At 52.6% G+C, this 23,593-nt stretch overlaps 1 protein-coding gene across 5 annotated transcripts; it reads left to right on the forward strand.

Annotated features, from left to right (window-relative positions):
* On the forward strand, positions 1-23,593 carry REST (RE1 silencing transcription factor). 5 transcript variants are annotated; one of them, XM_038758885.1, is made up of 4 exons: positions 1-194; positions 4,669-5,585; positions 11,964-12,047; positions 17,962-23,593. In XM_038758885.1, exons 2-4 carry the CDS (start codon positions 4,679-4,681, stop codon positions 19,734-19,736), a joined length of 2,766 nt encoding a protein of 921 aa, XP_038614813.1. In that variant the 5' UTR covers positions 1-194; positions 4,669-4,678; the 3' UTR covers positions 19,737-23,593. The 5 variants fall into 5 exon arrangements, with proteins under 5 accessions (XP_038614813.1, XP_038614815.1, XP_038614816.1 ...); XM_038758887.1 differs by lacking the exon at positions 1-194 and adding an exon at positions 1,425-1,535; XM_038758888.1 differs by lacking the exon at positions 1-194 and adding an exon at positions 2,955-3,090.

Genomic DNA, 23,593 nt, shown 5'->3' on the forward strand with positions numbered 1-23,593 from the left:
CGCCACCGCCACCTGCAACCGGGCCGTCCCGGGGCCTCCCCCCCGCGGCGGGCAGCGCGGCGGGCAGCGCGCCGGCCCGGGAACAACTTTCCGGGGAGCTCCGGGACTCGCGGACACAAAGAGGAGGAGGGGAGGAAGCGCCGCGGCCGCGGCCGCCGTCCGCCCGTCCGTCCGCCCGTCCGCCGGGAGCGCCGGTGAGTGGGGCCCGGGGCGGCCGGGAGGGAGGGACGGACGGAGGGAGGGAGGCCGGGGGAGGGGGGGGAGGAGGAGGAGGGGTCGGGCGGGACGCGGCGGGCGGAGAGGCGCTGTCCAGGGCTGATTTGCCGATATTGCGGCTGAAGCGGCGGCGTTGGCGGCGGGGCGGGCGAGTCCTCGGGCGGCTCGGCCCCGGGAGCCCGGAGCCCGGACCCGGGGGGAGGAGGAGGAGGAGGAGGGCGCTGGCGAGGAGCGGGATCGGGTTACGCCCCCGCAGGGGAAGAGGAGGAGGAGGAGGAGGACGGAGGAAGGGGGAGGGGAGGCGCGGCGGGCCCGTGGGGGGGGGGGGGGGCGCGGCGGCCGGGACGCCCCCCTCCCCAGGTGGCTCGAGCCCTCCCCCCCCCGCCCTCCTCCTCCTCCTTCTCCTTTCTCCTCCTCCTCCCGGGCGGGGCGGGGCGGCGGAGCTGCTCTGCCGTCCGGTCCTGAAACCTGCGTGCCGCCGCGTTGGGCCGGGCCGGCGGGGGTCTCCGGGTCGGCCTGCGTCCCCCGCCCGCGCGGGGCCGCCGAGGGCCTCGGAGCCGCCGCCCCGGCTCCCGCACGGCCCGTCCCCGGCGGGCCGGTCGGTCCCGGGCGGGCGGGCGGGCGGTCCCCGGGCCGGGCCGGAAGGCGGGGCTGCGCGGGGCCGGGCGGGGTGAGGGAGTGAGTGAGTGAGTGAGTGAGTGAGTGAGGTCCTGCCGGGCCCCGCTGCCGCTGCTGCTGCCGCTGCTGCTGCTACCGCCGCCGCCGCCGCCGCCGCCGCCGCCGCCCGGGAGGCTGGACAGCGATTTCTGCGGCGCGGCTTGGTCCGTCCGGGGCCCCGCTCCAGCCCCCGCCCCGGCCCCCGCCCCCGCCCGGGCTGTCCGCGCCAGCACCCTCCCCCCCCCTCCCGGGCACGGCCCCCGGACAGACCCCCGGGCGGCGGGGGCGGCGGCGGCGGCGACCACCCCCGTCCCCGCACATGGGCGCGGGGCGGAAGCTTGCGGAGGGCAACAAACCCGGCTCCCCCTCCTTAGCCGCCTCTCCGGGGACTTGAATGAGCGTCCGGCCCCGAGGCCGCGCACCTCCCCCCTCCCTCCCTCCCTCCCTCTCAATCAATCAATCGTATTGATTGAGCGCTTACCGGGTGCAGAGCACCGGACTAAGCGCTTGGGAAGTCCAAGTTGGCAACATAGAGAGACGGTCCTTACCCAACAGTGGGCTCCTCTCCCCTCCCCCCTCTCCCCTGGCCTCTCCCGCTCCCGGGGAGCGCCCGGGAAGCGCGAGTTGGACATGGAGGGAAGCAAGCTAGCCATGCACCGCTGGTAATTTCTCCTCCAACCCCGACACCCAGTCCAGAGTTGGGCTTTCTCCGCCGGAGCCCGGGCTAAGTTTCCGGGTCGGGTCGGGGCGGGGAGGGGGGGGGGGGCCCGAACCGCGGCTGAAGAGCTGCCGGTGTGTGCATGGGCCTGCAGGCGTCTGTCTGCCTGCGTGTGTGTGTGTGTGTGTGTGTGGCGAGAGGAAGAGAGCGACAGAGAGCTCCCGAGTTTGCAAAGAGCTGCTTTGTGTTGGGTATTTTGAGAAAATGGCCGAATGCCTATTTCAGTCAGGAATGTAGCCGAGGCCGAGCGAGGAGGCCGCCGTGGCCGGGGGCGGCGGGGGCCCGTGCGCCTTGCCCTCCCCCGGGGGCGGGGGCCTCTCCGCCGGCACGGAGTTACACAGTCACGCGGCCCCCCCCCTCCACGGAGAACCGAAAGTCGGGGGACCCGCCTACCGACCCACTGGAAGCGCGCTGGCCAACGCCTGGATCAATCAATCAATCAATCGTATTTATTGAGCGCTTACCGTGTGCAGAGCACTGGACTAAGCGCTTGGGAAGTACAAGCTGGCAACATAGACAGTCCCTACCCAACAATCAATCAATCATCAATCGTATTTATTGAGCGCTTACCGCGTGCAGAGCACTGGACTAAGCGCTTGGGAAGTCCAAGTTGGCAACATAGAGGGACAGACCCGACCCAACAATCAGTCAATCAATCGTATTTGCTGAGCGCTTACCGTGTGCAGAGCACTGGACTAAGCGCTTGGGAAGTCCAAGTTGGCAACATAGAGAGACAGTCCCTACCCAACAATCAATCAATCGTATTTATTGAGCGCTTACCGTGTGCAGAGCACTGTACTAAGCGCTTGGGAAGTCCAAGTTGGCAACATAGACAGTCCCTACCCACAATCAATCAATCGTATTTATTGAGCGCTTACCGTGTGCAGAGCACTGGACTAAGCGCCTGGGAAGTCCAAGTTGGCAACATAGAGAGACAGTCCCTACCCAACAATCAATCAATCGTATCTATTAAGCGCTTACCGTGTGCAGAGCACTGTACTAAGCGCTTGGGAAGTCCAAGTTGGCAACATAGAGAGACAGTCCCTACCCAACAATCAATCGTATTTATTGAGCGGTTACCGTGTGCAGAGCACTGTACTAAGCGCTTGGGAAGGCCAAGTTGGCAACTTTGAGAGACAGGCCCTAGCCAACAGTGGGCTCACAGTCTAAAAGGGTCCTGCCTTGGCATCGGGCCACCAACTCCCGGGCTCCTTCGGTACCGACCGGAGTCGGGGCTTGCAAACCTCGCCTGCCAGGGCGATCCGGGGCGGAGGAAGGGAGGGAAGGAAGGAGAAAGAGAGAGAGGAGGGAGGGAGGGAGGGGTCCCCTTTGGCGGCCGAGGAGGCCCGATCCTGCCGGGGAGGTGGAAGGACCGCCCTCGGCCCGCTCTCTCTGCCATGTTGTGCTCGCCCTTTTCCCGGGAGAGGGCAAGATTCGCCTAGGAAAAGCAAGTTTCCGTGCGGGACCAGCCCCGCCGGAGCCTGGAGGCGGCCAGGAAGGTGTGCAGCGCTGTAATGGCTTCCACCAGGCCCAACCCAGCGAGCCAGGCGGGGGCGGCCGGCTAGGGCAGGCTTCCCTCGCCGCCGTTTTGTTTGAAAGCGGGGGAGAAACGCACCCGGGCCCGAACTTATTGTTGGCATTGGCAGGAATCGGGCCCGAGGCTTGGGGGTGAGCGCTCGGGCTCTTGCAAAACGAATCCGAGAAGATACGATGATGGCACTTGGGACAGTAGTGCGGTCTTCTGGAATTAGTGATGAGTGCTGATGAAATTCCATTAAGGTGACCAATTATTGCGGCCTTTCACCCTGCCAGGCACAGCGTGGTTCGTCAGAGCTTTTGGGTAGGGACCGTCTCTATATGTTGCCAACTTGTACTTCCCAAGTGCTTAGTACAATGCTCTGCACACAGTAAGCGCTCAATAATTGCGATTGATTGATTTTAGATTCATTAACTGGGTAAGGGGGGGAGGAGAGGCCGTCGACCGCCTCCCGGCCCCCTCCAGGCCCACCTAGTTTCTTGCCGTTTTCTGGTAGCTTTTTCACACCTGGGGGGGTAAGCGGTTCATTTTAACAGACCAACATTAAAAAAACAAAAAACTGCTAATGAAGAATAGTTAAAAATGTTTACAGCGGATGACATAGGCAAGGGAGGGGAGAGGAATGCAGCTGAAAATACCCTGACACTCTGTCATCAACGGTATTTCCTGAGCACATACTGTTTGCAGAGCATTCATTCATTCATTCAGTCGTCTTTATTGAGCAGCGATTGCTGTGTGCAGAGCACTATACTAAGCGCTTGGGAAGTACAAGTCGGCAACGTATAGAGACGGCCTCTAACCAGCAGTGAGCGCTTGGGAGAACAGAGTGCCACAGAGATGGTAGATGCATTCTCTGCCCACAAGGAGCTTTCAGTCTAGAGGCGGAGGCAGACAGTAATGGAAAGGAATTCAGTGAATTTACTTCATCGCTGATCGCATTCTTCCTAGAAATAATGGACCTCAGGTGGAAATGTGGGGTTCTGACTCTGCGAAAGTGTACTGATCTGAGCCCTGCGGTTCCTCTTTTAAATGGGGGGCAACCAGACATTTTAAAGGTTGAATAAAGCAGATTGGTTTTAAGGAGACCGCTTTCCGAGTTTAAAGTGAGGCACTGATGGGGGCCGGGGGGAGACAGTGACTTTATTTTTTTCTTGGTCCCAAAGGGATGATTATATTACATTTTTAAGCGGCTTTACACTTTGATTTGGGATCGGTCAGCCAGTGGTAGCTTATTCAGCACTTCCTCTGTGCGGAGAGCCACGGGCTAAGCGCTTGGAAGTGGACACTGCAACAGTGTTGGTGGACACGTTCCCTGCCCGCAAGGAGCTCGCAGTCTAGTTGGGGAGACAGACATTAACATAAATTAGTAAATTACAGAGATGTGCATTAAATGCAGTGGGGCGGAGGGAAGCGATCCAAGTGAATAGGTGACGCCAAGGGATCCTTGCAGGATCGTTCATTTTTTTTTTTTTTTTTTAAGGTGCTACCCAGATTCGTGCAGGTGCTCATTTGCTGGCTTTCTTTTTGTCTTTGTTTACAGAACTGCTATTATGGCCACTCAGGTGCTGGGCCAGTCTGGAGGCGGCGGGCTCTTCCCTGGAAATGCTAACATGGGCATGGCACTGCCCAGTGATACGTATGACTTGCACGACCTCTCCAAAGCCGAGCTGGCCGCCCCCCAGCTGATCATGCTGGCCAACGTGGCCCTGACCGGGGACCTCAATGGAGGCTGCTGCGACTACCTGGTCGGAGAGGAGAGGCAGATGGCGGAGCTGACCACGGTGGGAGATAGCAATTTCTCAGACAGCGACGACGGGGAGGGCTTGGAAGGGACTCCCAGCGTGGAGGACGAGTCCGGCGAGCCCGAAAGCATGGAGCTGGGGGCCCTGGAGGTGCACGCGGTGGAGCCGCAGGCCACCCCCGAAGCCCCCGCCGTGCCCGAGGGCCGCGGCCCGGAGAAAGACCTCCCAGCCCCAGCCCCCGACGTGCCCGAGAGCACAGAGGACAAGGCCAAGAGCTCGAAGAGCAAGCCGTTCCGCTGCAGGCCGTGCCAGTACGAGGCGGAGTCCGAGGAAGAGTTTGTGCACCACATCAGGGTCCACAGCGCCAAGAAGTTCATCGTGGAAGAAAATGCCGAGAAACAAGCCCAGGCCAAGGAGGCGGATCCCTCGGTTGGCGAGGAGGCGGATTTCTCCAAGGGCCCCATCCGCTGCGAACGCTGCGGCTACAACACCAACCGATACGACCATTACCTGGCCCACTTGAAACACCACAACAAAGCGGGAGAGAACGAGCGTGTCTACAAGTGCAGCATATGCACCTACACGACGGTCAGCGAGTATCACTGGAAGAAGCACCTTAGAAACCATTTCCCCAGGAAGGTGTACACCTGTTCGCAGTGCTCCTACTTTTCCGACCGGAAGAACAATTACATTCAGCACATTCGGACGCATACAGGTAAGGGGGCCGGCTTCTAAGTCAGCTGAGAAAACTGTGACGACAGGGCAGCCAGCGCCCACTCGTCAGCCCCAGGGATTTTATTTGCTGCTGGGGGCAGAGCACCCTTCCGAGTCTCGGGGGAGCGGACACTAGAGTGAGTAGTGGCCAGAAGCGGTTTGGCCGAGTGGAAAGAGCCTGGCCCTGGGAGTCAGAGGACCTGAGTTCTCCTCCCGGCTCCACCACCTACCTAATTCTGTTGTATTGTACTCTCCCCGGTACTTAGTACAGTGCTCGGCACATAGTAAGCGCTCAGTAAATGTGATTGATTGATTGAGTGCCTGCTGTGTGGCCCTGGGCAAGTCACTTAACTTCTCTGTGCCTCAGTTCCCTCCTCTGCAAAATGGGGATTCAGTATATCTGTACTCACTCCTACTTAGACTGTGAGCCCCATGTAGGCCCTAATCATCTTGCGTCTGTGTAACCCCACACTTGGTACAGTGTTTGATGCCCGGTAAGTGCTTATCAAATATCACAATTGTAAGCTATTATTAGTAGCAGACCCTTGCCCTCAAGGAACCTGCAGTCTAGTGGAAGAGGACAAACCTGCTTGCTTAAAAATTTGTGCTTTGGTATTCCCAGGATCTTGACCCAGTCTCCTGCATATTCCATGGGGGCTAAAGGTGTTTAGAACAGCCATCAAGGAAAATTTGGGACATATTTCTCAACATCAATTAGGGAAAGAGGAAAAGGAAATGCAAGTCGAACGGCCAACGTGTTGAGCTAAGGAGCACAAAATCCCAGGGAATGGAGCTTCTCATCTGTGTTTTCATGCCCACAGAAAACCCAAATGATTTGCTGTGATTGAAATTTGCCTCTCAATCTGTGAGAGACAGATTGAGTGATTTGAAGAACAAAGGGAGTATGTGGAATGACCACAAAGCTGGTTTAATGAATGGTGCCATGTGCTAATGGGAAAGCAGTTTTCTAATCTACATGGGGTTCATCCCTTCTTCCCCTCCCCGACAATCCAGTTGGGGAATTTTTGTAAGGAAAATGGTCGCTTCCTACCCAATGTGAATTTTTGATGAGGACAGTTTTTAAATTTGGTTCAGGTTTTGTGTCATTGGGAGCACTCCTGATTGTAGGGAAGATTGAGGGATGCCAAAGATGCTACCCCCCTCCCCCCCAATTTCTACATCTTTGGAGACCCCTTGCCTGGAGCTCTGACACTGCCCTCCAGATCTCTGGATACGGCCCGGAGCTGGGAATTCTGGCAGCAGGGACCAGAGAACTGTTGGCCTACCAGCTCCCGCCACTTGTCACTCCTGAGCCAGTACCATGGCAGGGTGTTGACTCAACATCGTAAAAGGACGTTAGGAAGAGGGCTGAGACCTTGGACCAGTGTAACCTGTGTAAGGTGCAACCTCTTTTGGCTGGCAGGTTGTGTTAGATGGAGATGGTAAATGTATGTTTCTCTGTGGGTCCCGGGGCCGGAGCGAGGGGGTGGGTGGGGAGGACCTGGATGACCCTCTTTGCTGTGGACCTCTGCATGGCTGCTCACTGTCAAAAGCCTTCCTTTGCTCGGTTCCCGGGAGTCAGGAGGGAAGCAGGGCCGCATGGTCAAGAGGTGGATCGCAGCGATTCCCACGCAAGGTCCCTCTGTGGTGGCCGCTGTCCTGCCGGCCTGGGAAGAATATGGGAACAGAGCCGAGCTTAACGGAGAGCCGCGTCCAACCTGCCTGGTGTTGTTTTGTTAAATTGCGGCATTGCCGAGGTTTGGATAGGTTGTACGGTTTTTGGAAATAGGTCCTGAGAGGCTGCAAAATTATTTCGCGTTTCCATTTGGCCTCTTGAGTACGTTCCGAAATGTCTGGTGGGTCCATTTTGTTTGGCCTGTTGGAACAGCCGGTGACCCTCTGCTGAACCAGGATGCCGTCGTGGCTTGGAGGACCAGGTCCCGCGGAGCGCAGTGACGTGCTGTGGTCTGTGCATCCAGGTTCTTTCTGGCCCCGAATCCTGGTTTCATCTAGCCAGCCCTCTCATGGGTTTTGTTTTCAGGGCCTGGGCTAATTGGGGCGGTTGATGGAATTTCTTTGTTAGGCGGAGCCTGCTGCTCCCAGCTGCCTCCAGCTGCTGTTGATGGCGTTTCCAGATGCAGGTCCCCCTCACACACCTGAACCACTCATGCACAGGGCACGTTTGAAAGAGGCTCAGGAAAATGTTAGTGCATTTTTCAGACAGAAAAATTTGCCAGTGGGGCAGCTGGAATAAAAGGGAGGGCACATAAGGTGGGTGATGGTTGAAAGCAAGGTCTTAGAGTGGAGAACCAGTTTCCCGAGGGATTGGTTAGGCACCCTAGGGGGAGTTCAGATAGGAAAGAAAAATAAGATGGTCATGCTCTGCAGTATGGTGGCATTTCCTTCGTTTTTGGACCATCTGACTTTAACCTTGGTTTCAGCTGGTTAGGTCGGGATTTTTGGACTAAGCATCAGTGATCCGTGGGGCCGGGCTGGGGCCAGTGCCGAAGACCTGTGGCCTGGGGAGTTGTGCTAGGGGACAGAGCCACTGGGATGCCCACAGCCAGGCCTCCTCAGCCCCTCAGCTCTGTGCCCCTCCTGTCTCTCGGTCTCCCCGCTCTTCTGGGCCGGGATTTCCTGGAGCCGGTAGCTGTCTCATCTGCCTTGGACTCATGAGTTCTGATGACCGGCTTTCTGCTCTGTTACAACATCCTACAGGGTCCTCCTTTAGCAGGTTGTTGGAGCTGGACCTGCCTATGTTGGTGCAAATGCCTCGGCATCCTTTCATTCAGTCATTCATTCAGTCGTGTTTATTGTTTACTACATGCAAAGCACTGTACTTTGCACACAGTTCAGTGCAGAAGGGAAAGATGCGCATATCCTCACGCTGCTAGCCTCGCCCGCTAGCCTCGCCCCACTTCCAGTGGCTTCATTTTTCCTCTTTCGAGTGTCTTTCCTTCTCCAGTTATGAGGGTAACAAACCATGGGCTAATTGGGAAGCCCATTGGGATAGTCTTCTCCCAACCAGGAAAGGTGCAGAGATTTTTTTAAACACTTATTTTTTCTTCCCATCTTAATTTATCTGTTTTGCCTCTGAGCACCGGTCCCCACTTCTCAGGAGTGAGGGGGAGAAGACTCCCACAGCTGGACCACCTGTCTTGCCCCTCTCCCATCTCTGGTCAGACCTGAGATTCTCCAGACAGGGCTGAAAAGGTCCAAAATGGCGACTCTCCGGCCTCATCACTCTTTGAATCAATCAATCAATCGTATTTATTGAGCGCTTACTATGTGCAGAGCACTGAACTAAGCGCTTGGGAAGTACAAATTGGCAACAATTTGAAGCCTGAACCCTCCCGGTCCTCACCTCCCCTTAAATCCCTACCCCTCCTCGCCCTCCTTTCCTCCTCAGCACTCACAGTGAAAACTTGGTCCTCAGGACTCTGAGAGAAACACCACTCCCTGGTGCCATTCTTCAGGTTTCTAGGCTTGGTCATTGGTGATGTGTTTCTGACAATCGTACAGTCTTTTCGTTGGGTTTGTGGACAGCTACTAGAGAGCGAGCTAGTTGGCCCTTGCCAATTAAGCTGCCCATCTCCTGCTGGCTGCTAACTATGGTCTTAAAGAAGTGTGACTCCCTTGTTAAAGCACCTTTAGATTAATTGTTACCTCTCAATTCAACGGGCCAGTATTACGGTAGCACCCACTGCAGTCGAAGGGCAGCTTAGCTTTAAGCGGCCAGTTTGTATTCAGACGGCTTGCTTTGGATTTGTTTATTTCATTTCTTGCATTTCTGTGCATTGGTTTGGAATTTTAAAATGATTTACATTTAAATAGCACTCCAGGTTGGAGACAAATTGGAAACCGAAGCTGTGGGAGATATTCTGTAGTGATTAAATGAAGGCTCAGGTTTCGGTATGAAGCGCTGAGGCTTGTGCGTTAAAGGGGCGGCCTTGGGGAGAATACTGGTGGGAGGGAAAGAGGGTGTCCATTCCTGAAGTCAAAGGTTTTGCTCTTTGACCTCCGGTAATATTGCATTCCGAAAGCTCACTCTCCTACTATAATCCATTCTAATACACAGGGTGGGTCTCCAAGGGGCTTCTCTGAAAGGTGGGTAGTTTGAGAGCTGGTTCTGGCTGTGTGGCTGAATCTGCCAGTAGGCTAGGTTGGGTTTTGCATTGCAGATTTCCCGTGGAATTCCCCCCCCCCCCCCCCTTTTTGACCGAGGCAAGTCAATTCTTAGGGACCAGGGGAACATCAGCAGACAGGGCCGACAAGACTTTAGATTTTTGGGCCCAACGATTCTGCTTCGGCCCCACTGAGGAAACTCGACGTCAGCAGCCAGCCTTGTGGTGGGAACGGCGTTTATTGGCACCCCTTGGTTGCAGGGCACTATCGGGCCGCACTTTGGTCCGGCCACCCTGGTCGTAGGGTGAGGGGGCGGAGAACCTCTTGCACATTCCCAGGGTCATGGAAAAATGAAAGCCCCGGGTCCACAGCCTTCACCGGACATTTTTCCATTGTTTCGGCCCGGGTTGGGACCCAGAGTGGTACTGGCCGATTTGCCCGCCTAGCTTGCTGATAGGCACATTCAAGAGGCTCGTTAAAATACCCAGTGCGACTCCTGCAAATGTTTTCAAGTTGCAGGCTCATCTCCCATGTGAGTATGGATAAACCGCACTCTCTGTGTGTTGCTTTCTGCAGCCATCGAACAGAGGTCTAAGACCTACCCACTTTACAGGGGAGGCGTGAGGATTGGGCGGCAACCCCGGCCACTTAAATCTGAATAACGTGTCACCATTCGAACACGTGCTTTGTCAGAGCAGGTGGAAAGTGGAAATCGGACAGCGGACAAACTTTTAGATTAAAGCATTCCCCTCTGTCCGGGTGTTTATTTGGACCCGTCTGGCTCACAAGCCGGCACACGCTTCATCGAAAGGTGTGGGCATATGTAAGCTCCTCCTCTAGACTGTAAGCTCACCGTGGGCAGGGAATGTGTTTGGTAATTCTGTTGTATCATGCTCTCCCAAGTGCTCATTTCAATGTTCTGCGTAGAGTAAGCACTCAATGAATACAAGTGATTGAAGGGCTGGTGAAAGCGTGGGTTAGTAGCGACGGATGGTTTTGAATCTCTGCAAGTGGCAAGGCTGCCTAGATTGTGTGAAGATGGACACCTAACCATGTGAATTGAACCAGTTAGAGCTCCAGTACCATATTGGAAGGGGCTGTACCTGAGCTTCAGTTGGCTGTGTTCCAGAGCAGAGAGAAGAATGTACTTCGGCATTCCGCTAGCGTAGTAGTAAAGAATGTTCCTACCTGAACAATGAAAACCCATTTCGTCCCTCTTTTGTTGTTTCGATCTTGGCATGGCGCATGAAGACCTACATATGCTCTCTTTCAGCACCATCATAGATAGTGCAGTCAAATGATTGGTCTCGATTACTTTGTAAATACTTGGTCTCCCCCCCATTAGAGTGAAGTTCCTTGTGGGAAAGGAATGTGCCATTTCCACTTTTTGTATAAGGAAGGCAGCGTGGTGGAGTAGAAGAGGGCCAGTCAGGACGCTAGAGGACCTGGGTTTGAGTTCGACCTTTGCTATGTGACTTTGGGCAAGTCATTTAATCAGTCGGTCAGTGGCTTTTATGGAATGCCTACAGTGCTGAGCGCTATACTTACTAAGTGCTTGGGAAAGTGCAATACAATGGAGTTGGTAGACGGGATCCCTGCCCACAAGGGGCTTACAGGTTATGGGGGTAGACGGATATTAAAATCAGTTCCAGATAGGGGAAGCAACAGAGGATAAGGTTATGCACATTCATTCATTCATTCAGTCGTATTTATTGAGCACTTACTGTGTGCAGAGCACTGTACTAAGCGCTTAGGAAGTACAAGTCAGCAACAAATAGAGACAGTCCCTACCTAACAACAAGCTCACAGTCTAGAAGGGGGAGAGAGACAACAAGACAAAACATGGAGACAGGTGTACATAAATGCTGTGGATCTGGGGTGAGTATCAGAGTGCTTAAGGGGTACACAGCCAAAGGCATTGTTGATGCAGCAGAGAGGATGCAGAGCAGAAAAAAGAGCTTACCTTTCTATCTCAGTTTCCTTATCAGCAAAATGGGGATAAAAATACCTACTTTTCTACCTACCTTACAAGGGTTGTTGTGAGGGGGGCAGAACAGGAGATAAGCGATGTGGAGAGTGTTTTGAGAATGAAAGGGCTATTCCGAAACAAGGTATTCTTGTTACTTTCCAAGTGCTCAGTACAGTGCGTTGCATCCAAGGGGCACTCAGTAAGTACTACTACTGCTACTGCCACTACTGCTGCTGCTGCCACTACTACTACTACTCCTACTAATCCAGAAATGTTTTTTTGCAGGAGAACGTCCCTATCAATGTGGCCTGTGTCCGTATTCAAGCTCTCAGAAGACCCATCTAACTAGGCATATGCGCACTCATTCAGGTAGGTAAGAGAGTGAGGTTTAGTGTGGGGACAAGACACCACATGAACTGCATTTTAATTAGGGGGCCTTTCCGAGCCTGCTATGATGTTAGCGTGGCCTCTTCTCTTTCCAGGAGACCCCGATTCTAATCCATGTTCTTCTGCTGTGTGCAGGATGACTTTAGGCCAGTCACTTCACCTCTCTGGCCTTGAGTTTCTGCACACCTGTGCGCCCTCCTTCTTAGACTGTAAACCCCAGGTGGGACGGGGACTGGGACCGGTCTGCTTATCTTGTATCAACTGGTACATAGAAGTTTTAACTCTGCACAAAGCTAACATTTTTGGGAGCTAAAAGCATTAGTTGGAAGGAAGTGGGTTTGTGCTTAGAAAAATCTGCTCACTAAAAAGGCTTAGTTATGGTTCTCTTAGAACAGTTTTGCCACCTCCCCAGGTCTCCAGAGGTGCATGGTACGCGTGCTTGATTAGCAGGAACATTGTCGAGAGGAGAGGAGAGGACCACCCCACCTCCCGCCTGGCTGGGCCTCTTGTTCTGTTCCGCTGGTGCCCTCCCTTCCCTCTGCCTCCCACTGCAGCAAGAGCCCAGCAGACCCAAGTGTCGGTTTGCCTCTTCAGGGTGGACCTGGCTGGGAGAGCGGAGGTGGGAGAGGAGGGCTGTAGAGATTAGGGGACTGAGTTGGGGGTGGGGAACTGACACTAGACAGAGACTGGGAGAGGGGCGGTGGGCATTTGGACGGTGGGGATTGGAGAGATGGATAGACTGAGAAGGGGCCCAAAAGGAAGAGGATAGGCGGCTTGGACAGCTAGATGATCAAAAGAGAAGAAGGCCCTTGGGAAGTAAAGGAGAGCTCAAGACAAAGAGGAAAATTGAGTAGTGGGCAGAGAAGAAGGGAAGAAACATCCAGAGGGTCAGAGCCGAGAGGATGGGAGCGTATAAAGACTCCCGGAGGGACGGGTAAGTGGAAGGCACCTAAAAGGAGACAGGAAAAGCTAAAAAGGTAGACAAACATAAGAAACGAAGCAGTGTGGCCTAGTAGAAAAAGCACGGGCCTGGGCGTCAGGACCTGAGTTCTAATTCTGGCCCTGTCAGGTGTCTGCGTGTGGCCTTGGGTAAGTCACTTTCAACTGTAAAATGGGGATGAAATCCTCCTTCCCTCTGACTTAGGCTGTGAGCCCCATGTCGGCCAAGGACTCTGTCCCACCTGATCCCCAATGCTTAGTATATTGCGTGGCACGTAGTGAGTGCTCCTCAAGTACCATTTGACAAAGGACTGAAGAGGGAGAGGAATATGACAGTGAGATAATGCCAGGAAGAGAGGGAGACACTGTAAACTGGGTAAGTGTGAAATACTCAGGCTCGGTACTGTCTTGTTGACGGGAAACCATCGGAAAAGTTACCGAAGCAATAGCAGGCTACGAGATTGGTGTTTCCAGCTCGTCGTTTCCATGCTGTCTCAGGAGAGTTTCTGGGCTGTAGCAGAGATAGCCAAAAGCCCAAGAGACCCAGGCAGGCAGAAGTAGAGCCCACAAGTGCATTCTATCTTGGCTCCGGGTTATTCTTTCATTTTTAGTCTAATTTTTGAAAAGTGTGGCTCCCCCCACGGAGATGTGGTTTTTGAACTATTGTTCCCCATGCTATAAGCGGATCAAAAACCAATTGCTCCTTCACGTAGGAATGGAGGTTTTCCTCCATCTCTAGATTGTTGGAAGGTTGGAAGATTGGGGGGAGAAGCGCCCCTGGCCCCCCAGCCACCTCACCCCACTCCCAATTGGTGTTGGACAGAGCGACGGTGTGTTGGGATTTGTCCCAGGACAGTGACCTATTGTGGTTCACTATCACCCCTATAGAGTGTGAAACTGGTGTGCATAGAAGGTCTGCCGATATAGCAATCAAGGGGAATCGTCAGAGGGTCAAGGCAGCGGGGTCCTCGCAGTGTGATTATTTTGTATCGCGCTTGTATGTAAAAGCAGCCTGGCCTAGTGGAAAGAGCAGAGGCTTGGGAGTCTTAGGTTCTAATCTGGGATCTGCTGCTTGGCCTCGGGCAAGTCACTGAACTTCTGTCCCTCAGTTTCCTCATCTGTACAATGGAGATTCAATACCTGTTCTCCATCCTCCTTAGACTGTGAGCCCCAAAGGGACAAGGACTGGGGACTTTGATCTACCCCACTGCTTAGTGCAGTTGCATGGCATATTGTAAGCGCCTTTATACCACAATTATCATTGACTTGCCATTATCCTGTGGGCTCAGTTGAGTCCCAGGCAAGGTAAGCCGGCATCCCCAAGTTTTCCTCATTGTGGGAGAAGCTTCCCTCGCCCCCGGGTCCTGGAAGCAAGGAAGGAGTAGACCCAGCCAGCTGTTTGGGGGTGATTTCCTTAGTGGACTCCAGCTAGCTGGCATCAGGCAAGGTTTCCAGGACCTGGAACCGCAAATCCTTTCCTTGTTTTCAAGTCACCGTCTGTAGGATCTTTCTCCACGATTGCTCCCCAAATCAGGGACTGCCTGCCCCAAGGGCTGGTACGGAATCCCCTCCGGCCCCTTCTGCTTTAAGATTGGACAACTGAAACAGTTACAAAGTGTGAAATGATGGATTGGAGAGACTCAGTGATTATAAATTACTTTTCAGAAACCTTAATAACGTTAGTGGAGAGGCAGCATTTAATAAAGTCATTGACCCCGTTCTGGCAGAGGTTAAGGGTTTGTGGAGCTCATCCTACTTACTGACTGTTAAGGCAAGATTGATTCCTGTTGCCTGCAACATTCTGCTTCATATTTGGGCAAGTTTGGACTGAGGCCTTTTCACTTACTTTTTTAAAGATTAAGAAGGATGGATATTAACCTGTAAAGTCATCCAAAGGCAGCTCATTGGTAATTGAAATTTTGGGTTTCCTCTTGGTGGTAGATAAGTACATTTGAGGTCTTTCATGAGGTGCTATATTTTGCCTCTGATTTTGGATTTTGTGATTTTTTTTTAAAAAAAGATGTGAGGGTAATTTTAGTTTCAAAATCAGCTGCATTTTCCTATGGTGTATATTGCTTGGCACATAGTAAGCGCTTATCAAATACCATCATTATTATTATGATTTAGGATTGTGCTGCCGAATGAATTGTTTAAGTGAAATTGGTAAATGGTACATGAAGTGAAGGATAGGATTTTGTGTTTCGCTTCAGTTATTTAAAATGATCATGCTGAGGATTTGGTTACCACTTGATGTGACTACTTGATAACCTCCTTTCAGGTTGTAAGAAATCCTTTTTAAAATCCATGACTTAGGATATTTCCAGTCATATTTAATCCCCAATTGGATTATTAGACACCACTTGCGCTGTTCTGGATGATGTTAGTATACAAAGAAAAGGTATATTTTAGAAGTGCTTGAAGGTGTCAGACTAGAAACAGATACAGAAATCTTCCTTGTTTTCAGAGTAGGAAAGGGAGTTTCTCCATCCATGTATTATCCGTGCAAGAGAATAAACACAATTCCTGTAGAATTAAGAAAATGAGACCAGTTTGTCGCGTAGGAGCAAATGATGAGAATTGAGAAGCAGAGTGGCCTAGTGGAAAGAGCACAAACCTGAGAGTCAGAGGATCTGGGTTCTAATCCCCACTCCCCCAGTTGTCTGCTGTGTGACCTTGGGCAAGTCACTTAACCTCTCTGTGTCTCAGTTACCTCATCTGTAAAATGGGGATTAAGACTGTGAGCCCCATGTAGGACAGAAGCTGTGTCCAAACAGATTATTTTGTACCTATCCCAGCACTTAGTACAGGGCCTGGCACAGTAAGCGCTTAACAAATACCATTAAAAAACCCAAAAAACAGCAGGGGCACCAAATGGCAACTGCCAGCTACTAGCGAGTACCATTAAGGAATTGGCTCTGTTTATGTCACCGGAGGAAAGAGTCCCTTTGGAAACTGGCTGGCAGAGCAGCCCGATCCCACCCATAATCTCTGCTTTCGTTCCTGCCCACTCTGTCTAAGCCCACGTTCTGACCGAGTTGGCCTCCTTTCCTAAGGAGAAGAGAAGGGAACCTCTCTTAGACGAGGCCTACTGGGCTGGTTTTGAGCAGAGAGTAAATTTCAGTCAAGAGGTCTGATGGACAAAGTCTACTTCGGGGGTAACAATCAAAGTGCTCAGTATAGAAGGAAGAGAATACTCAGCAATGGAAGCGTTGGTGTTTTTGCTGCCCTTCTGCTTGGGCAGGGACTTCCCCACAGGAGGTCCCTCCTGCCGAGCTTCTGTCTGGCTTCGGTCCCCTTCCCACAGATCTTGCTTGGACAGGACTGAAGAATGGAGAATCTTTAATTCCCTTTAGTTCCCTGAAGGTACATGCCAGCAACAAGCCAGCAATGGTAACGTTTTCCTTTTACGTGCATGGGTGACCTTCATCAATACCAGTGCTGTTGTACGCAGCCAAGCACTCAGTACAGTGTTCTGCACCCAGTAAGTGCTCAACAAATACCACTGATTGAATGATTTGTTCGTCACTGCAACTCACTCCCCTAGCTGGGCGTGGCCAGCGGCCCCGGTTCCTCCCCTTCCCTTCCTTTGAACTCTGACCCAAACCCCTCCCTACCATTGCTGCCCTCTACCCTTCATACCTACGGTGTGGGCGGAGCTTATTCCAGGACACCCAGTAGGGATTTTACTGTCTTTTGGTCTTCTACCCAGATCCAGTGGCCTTGGGTGATTTTCTACCGATTGGGTCACCTGGTCTTATCTCCTACTACCTGGCCATCCCCGCTCTCCTGCTGTGCCTCCTTCTGATCGGTTCGCTGACCTATATCTACAGCAGCCAGACTCTTCCCCATTACTGTTCTGTTGCCCAGGCAGTCGTTTTCACGGTGCTTCCCGGAAATGTCCCTCCTTCTTGCTTGGGTTGAATTTTTAAGAGGCTGTGGTAACTTTACAGCCGTTTCAGAGGAGCACAACTTGTTCTGTAGACTATGGCCTTAGCTTTAAAAATGACATTATAGCAAGTACACTCGATAGGGAAGTGGTGGGATATGGTTTAAGTGTTTTGCCGACTATATGGTTTTTTTTTAAACTCTCATCTGAAGTAGTTGATATTTATGCAGTAGCTCTCCGCACCCTCTCTCCCACCCCCTGAAAACCTTTGTCGAAAACCTGTTTATGTATTGTGTTGACCACCTTCATATCACCCTTCTCCTCCTCGCCCCAAGGACATTTTCAGTTTCACTTGGCACGGAAAATCCAAGGTTCACAATGTTCACTGCATAGCGGAGACGTTCCTTGCGATTGTGTGTTTTCCGTCTCCTCCCGTAAAGTCACGTTCTTGTCTTTTTTGTGTTATAAGATAGGTTTTCAGTTACTAATATAAAATGGCTTTGCTTATTTTCCAACTTTAATTTAACATGCTTCAATTTTTCTCCCATCTAAAACTTACACTGCAGTAACATTAGCCCATGGTGGGCCATAAAGTCTACACCGTGCTTAATAACCTCTCTTGTAGTTGTCTTTAAGTTTTACCTTGGCTCCTACGTGCCCTGAACCTTTCTGTAAAGGTTTGACTAATGTGCAATTGTATGAAAGATGGTCGTTTCATCAACTGTCCATTTCCGTTTCTCTACAATGCATTCAATGGACCAGCTGGGTATGGAATCCATTGGGTAATATTACTGTAGAGCGCTTGCTCTAAATGGGTACGTATCCCGGTTGAGGGGGTGGGACGCGTTTCCCATCGATTCCTGTCCCTGTCAGTGAGCGTGCTCGTGGATGATGGTGGTTGTGGTCGTGTGTGGCTTTCCATGTTGCTCCAGGTGCATGAGTGGGTCTTTCCGTGGGGGCGCGCATGCTTGCACGTGCATCTCGGGCACTGTGTATTTGTCGTTTGGGGTGTTCGGACAAGCGGTGCCCCGAGGGTCTGACTTTGGTTTTCGTGGTCCCTCCCCCTTGCAGGCGAGAAGCCGTTCAAGTGCGACCAGTGCATTTACGTGGCCTCCAATCAACACGAAGTGACACGCCATGCCAGGCAGGTGCACAACGGGCCCAAGCCGCTCACGTGCCCGCACTGTGACTACAAGACGGCTGACCGGAGCAACTTCAAAAAGCACGTGGAGCTGCACGTCAACCCCCGGCAGTTCCTCTGCCCCGTCTGCGACTATGCCGCCTCCAAGAAGTGCAACCTGCAGTACCACATCAAGTCTCGCCACCCGGGCTGCTCCAGCATCACCATGGACGTCTCCAAGGTGAAACTGCGCACCAAGAAGAGCGAGGCTGAACCGCCCGACGCTGGCGGTGCCGGCCAGAAGGCCGACAGGGAGCAGACCCGTGAGGCCGCCCGAGCCAAGCCGGACGCCATGGCTGAGAAGAGAGGCGATAAGGCTACGAAGGGGGAGCGGAAGGAGAGCGCGTCCAGGGACAGGAAGGCGGGTGTGGGGGCCGCTGGCGCCGGGCAGGTGACCACCCGGAGCCGGAAGGCAACTGTGGAGGGTAAGGAGACGGACGGGGCCAAGCCTGACAGACGGTCCGAAAAACCCGCCAAATCCAAGAAGACCAAAAGGAAGGCAGAAGAGGCGGCCGCCTCCGGGAGAGAAGAGCCACTGGTGGAGGCGGAACCCGTGGCCAAGAAGAAGAAGAAAGGGCAAAGCCGGCCCCCCGACAGTCCAAGAGCAACGGGAGAAGTCAAGGTGGAGGAGCAGCCGAAGAAACCTAATGCCGGCCCAAAGAAAAGCAAAAAGAAGAAAGCTCTGAAGAACAAGGGAAGCAGAAAGAGCGGGAAGCCCACTGAGGGGAAGTGCCCCGAAGAGCCGCCCCCCGAGAAGTCCACCCCCGCCAGAGAGGACCGGAAGGGGAGGTCCGGGAACAGGGGTCTGGCCCCGCTGAAGGAGCCGATGCCCACCGAGACTTCCCCCAGCCCGGGGGCAAAGGACGATGCGGCCCCCGGGGACCTCCACTGCCTGTCCCCGCTCCCAGGAGAGGGAGGGGCTGAGGACAAAGACCAAGAGGAGCAAATGCCCACAGAGCTGGGTGGGGATGAAGGTCAAGATGCAACCCCCGAGAAAGCCGTGGAAAAAGAGCCTGGCGATGAGAGCTTCATTCAGAGTCCTGCTCCTGGTTCCCAGGAGTGTCCCGAGGTGCCGCCCACGGAGTGGGACCTCAATGCAACCTGCAGGGGAGACGAAGAGGCGCCACTGCTGCCACAGACACCACCGCCGCCACCACAGCCGCCTGCTTCCCAGCACCGGCTGGACCCCGGGCAGGCTAGGGAGACCGAGACGGAGACGGAGGTCGTCCCGGAGCCGGCCCAGGACGTGGCCAGCCGAGGTGGGGCGAGCGACCGGCCCCTCCAGCCGACGCCAGAGAGCTGCCAGCCGGCGCCCGGGGCGGCGACGGCGGTGGGGGAGGACCTGTCATCCTCGGGGCAGACGGCGGAGGCCGAGCCTCAGGAGATGGACGAGGACGAAGGCATCCACAGTCACGACGGAAGTGACCTGAGCGATAACATGTCAGAGGGCAGCGATGACTCGGGGTTGAACGGGGCTCGGTCGGTCCAGGAAGAGGTGGGGACAAAAGCCGGGCCAGAGGAGCCGCCTGCCACGGGGGCCGAGGAGAACTTTGTCTGCATCTTCTGTGACCGCTCTTTCCGGAAGGAACGTGAATACAGCAAGCACCTCCACCGCCACTTGGTGAACGTGTACTACCTGGAGAAGGCCGCGGAGGGACAGGAGTGATCTCTCCGCCTCCCTTGGTGTTCACGCGTCCACGTTTTTGTTTTCTCTCCGACCGCTCCTTGTTGCAAGGTTGTTGGCTTTCATTTGTGTCTGAGTATTTCAGGTGAGGGTCTTTTTCTCACCCTCCTCCCCACAACCCCCTTCGCATCTCGTAAATCTCTTGTGTAAACGACTGCGTCTGAGCAACTAAGTTTCTTGTTTTCTATGAAACAGGCGTAAGGTCCCGCTTAGCTATTAGCTGGGGCCTGCATTATTGTTCAAAATGAAGTTTAGGAACCTAGGAATATACCCCAGCAAGAAACACTGCGAAGCCCACATGATTGCCGGCCATAGGCGGTGGCTTTATTTTTTATTTGTGTGTTAATTTCCAGGCTCTCATTTTTACCTGCTTTTTCCTCACTTTTTGGTCTACTTTACATATTGGTAGGCCTCGTATCAATCGGCTCAAAATGGTTTACCTAGAAGAAATATGTCTATTTCAGAAAATGAGCACTTTGTCAAAGAAAAAAAACTTGGTTAAAGAGATAGGCTTAATTCTTTAAAAATCAGAATTTTTCAAAAATAGTTTTCACGTTTTTCCAGTAATGAGGTTGGTCCACAGACTTTGTGTTTTTTCTGATTAAAAAGTATTAATTATGTAGTCTAATTTTCATAAATATGACAGCGATATTTGTCAGGTGAAGGGGGAGGGTGAGTTACTTTGTATTCTGGTGGTGCTTCAAGGCTCAAAATATTGCACAGTGTTTATTGTTGTTTTTTTTTTACCTATGCATTTTAATCTTTTAGAAATAGCGTTTGTGCTGTACAGGAACACTTTATATATATATATATATATATATATATATATGCATGTTTATTTGGGTTTGTTATTTTTTTCCCTTTTACTTGGAAACTTTCAGGTTTGTTGCTTACCACAGGGCAGTTTTTTTCTGTTCTTTTTGCTGCAGTCAGGGGTATCTTTAGGAGGGGATTATTAGGAGTGTGTGTTTTCTGAAGCGAAGAATGATTGTGTGCCTGTGGGTGTTTGCTCTCAGTAGCTGCTAGGTGTAATGGAGGGCGGATAAACCAAAGGCAGGCTCCCCCCTGCCCCCCACCTCCCCTCTGGGTCGGGACTTTCCATCCTCGGGCCGTGGAGAGATCATTAGTATGTTGGGGTTCTCAACATGGACCCTTCAGTCGGCAGGCTGTTGGAAGTCTGGTGGGGTGAGCTCTTTGGTGCGAAGTGGTGGAACTTCTCTTGGAAGGGCAAGCTCTGGAAGGTTTTTCCTTCCTCCCCCTGATTTTTAGTAGCCATATCCCAAATCAAGTGCTCTAGGTTGAACTTGCCTCCTGTAACCACGCATGTAATGAGAGGGAGGCTGGTGGGCAGATGGTGGGACTTGGAAACTCCTGGAGTGAGAGAGTTCCATCCTGTGATAGATCGGAGGGCAAAGGGCCTCCAGTCAAACTAACCTGAGAACCGGGGCCCACCTCACCCAACTGGCCTAGAGAGAGCTACACCTAGGCTCCTAGGGCAGCCCCAATCAACTGAGGAAGACAACAGCCTGCCACTCAGCCCCCCCCACGAGCCAACTCAGCCTCTGGGGAGGTGGTCTCGGAGAGGGGAACATCAACCCTCGGGCTGGGACACCTTTCCTGGTGGCTGCTGAACTCCAGAGGCTCAGGGCTCACCTTTGGAGTCATCCCTTTGAGGCTCTTTGACCACCTCCCCCTCTGCAAAAAGAACTTGGGGCAGATGTGCTTGGTCAGTGCAGTGGCGACAGGTAGCCGCTCCACCACCTCAGTGTTGGCTGAGGCCCTCTTCTCTTCTTCGGGGCCTGATGCCAGAGAGCCCTGCTGATCTGAGCCACCCACGATTCCCAGTCCCAGGCAGGAGAGGCCGTAGGATGACTGGAAAGAGCAGCAGGGAGATGTGTTTCTGCTGGCAAGATTTCTAAGAGGTGGTTGGGGTTCAAGGGTACAGAGATCTGATACTGGGATGCCAAAGACTTAAGGAAGAAGGACAATTTCTCCAGAAAGGAAGTTGCTGTTTGCCTTAGGGCGTGTTTAGGGTGCATGAGTGCATGAATGGGTGTGATTAAATAGCAGTGAATTCTTGTCTAGGCTCTGACAATCATTGTCAATGGAAGATTGAGTTGCAACTCTATTTATGTTTAAACTTTTGAAGAAATAAAACTAGTTACGTGTCTAGTTAAAAGCTAGTGGTGACCCTCGTGGGTGCAGTGTGATGACTAATAATGGGCCATCTTTTAATAGTTGCCGCCTTTCGTAAGCAGTTTGAACTGACAAGGAATTTTGGGGCTGGGAAGAAGTTTGTGGGCCTTTGTATTAAAAACAACAATAACAAAAAACAAAAATGACCATCTCAAGGGAGAGCTTGAGAAGTTGAGCAATGTTCTTATCTCGTTCAGAGACCAGCCTGGTCGGAAAAATTGAAAGGGAAAACACCGCAGCAGAAACCGCTCCACAAAGCAGTCCATTCAGTTGGTCTAATGTCCTGTTTCTGCAAGGTAATATGATGTATACTACTGGGAAATGGGCTGGCCCTGAAGCCATTTCCTCCGGACATAAGGGTTCTGACAGTGAGGCCTATATTAGGCCCTGTCCAGCAGTGCTACATGTTTCTACTCATTGATTTAAAAAAAAAATTGTATCAATGAAAAGTGTATCAGTAATGTGAACTTTTGGGCCTGTTGGGGGTTCTGTTTCATTTGGAATATGTAATGTTTGCATGAGAAATGTTTATGAATTCTTATTTTCCTGGGTGTTTTCTTTTTTGGGTAAAACTGGTTAGGGTTTGGGCAGTACGTTTAGGTAAACCAACAAAAGACAGACTTGTCATTCGAGAGTGTGTGGGGGTAGATCGATGCTTAGGTATCGATAAGGAACTTCTGAAATACTGTATAGCGTGTAAACCTTATTAACCTACTGTTTTGATTTCCTGGAATCTCTCTTCGTCTCTCTCTTTCTCCCTCTGTCTCTCTCCTCACTGTCCCTGAAAGGTACGTGCCGAATTTGGTTTCTTTCCGGGATTCTTTAAAGTTACCTTCTCCACTTCTGTTATTGCTGTTGCCGATCCTAGCGGCTTCTGTCCAGGAGCTGGTGCCTGGCTGGCCGTGGGTCTCGATCGGCAGCTGCGGGCATCAGCCCTGCACCACTTCCGATGCCAGTCTTCTCCTGCGGAGCTGCCCGGCTCTGGAATAAACGAGTCACAGGAAGTGGGCACGGGGCTCGGCGCCTCCGCCTGGGAGCGTCGAACTACCCGGAGAGGCGGGGCCGGGCCAGGGCTCCGCTCTCCTCTTGAAGACAAACACAGAGCCAAACTGAACCTCTCTCTGGGGGAGGCGGGGAGCCCCAGGCTGGCCGCGGGGCAACGGGTCGACTGAGCCGATGGCAACCTCCCCGGCGTCACGGGTGCAGGGCGCCGTAGTCGACCTGAGGTATCGATCGGGTCCAGATCCAGATGGCCACCGTCTCCCGCATGTACATAGGCTCGTCTTTCTAGGACTCCGCTAGCCGGGAGACGTTCGCGTAAGCTGGCACTGAAACATTTTCGTGACGTTTTGTTGCACCATGTTTGAAGCTTTCCCAGTGCAATACGTGTGTTGTTTTTCTGATTTAAACCAAAGGTAAATTTCTCATGGTTCTTGCTGGAGGACCTTTTATATTCATTTGTAGTAGGTGGAAAACCAACCAGCTGGCAGATTCAGTTTGTGTTTTTGTTTTTTTACCTAAACCATGTATACGTCGTATTTGGTTCCAAATTGTAGTGTAAAGTTGAACTAAATTGCATCATATTAACCCTGAGTGTATTTCCCTAAGCATAGTTACAACAAAATAAACTTTGTTAAAAAGTG

The sequence above is a fragment of the Tachyglossus aculeatus genome, chromosome 17 (assembly GCF_015852505.1).
Source record: "Tachyglossus aculeatus isolate mTacAcu1 chromosome 17, mTacAcu1.pri, whole genome shotgun sequence".
In the NCBI taxonomy this organism is placed as follows: domain Eukaryota; kingdom Metazoa; phylum Chordata; class Mammalia; order Monotremata; family Tachyglossidae; genus Tachyglossus; species Tachyglossus aculeatus.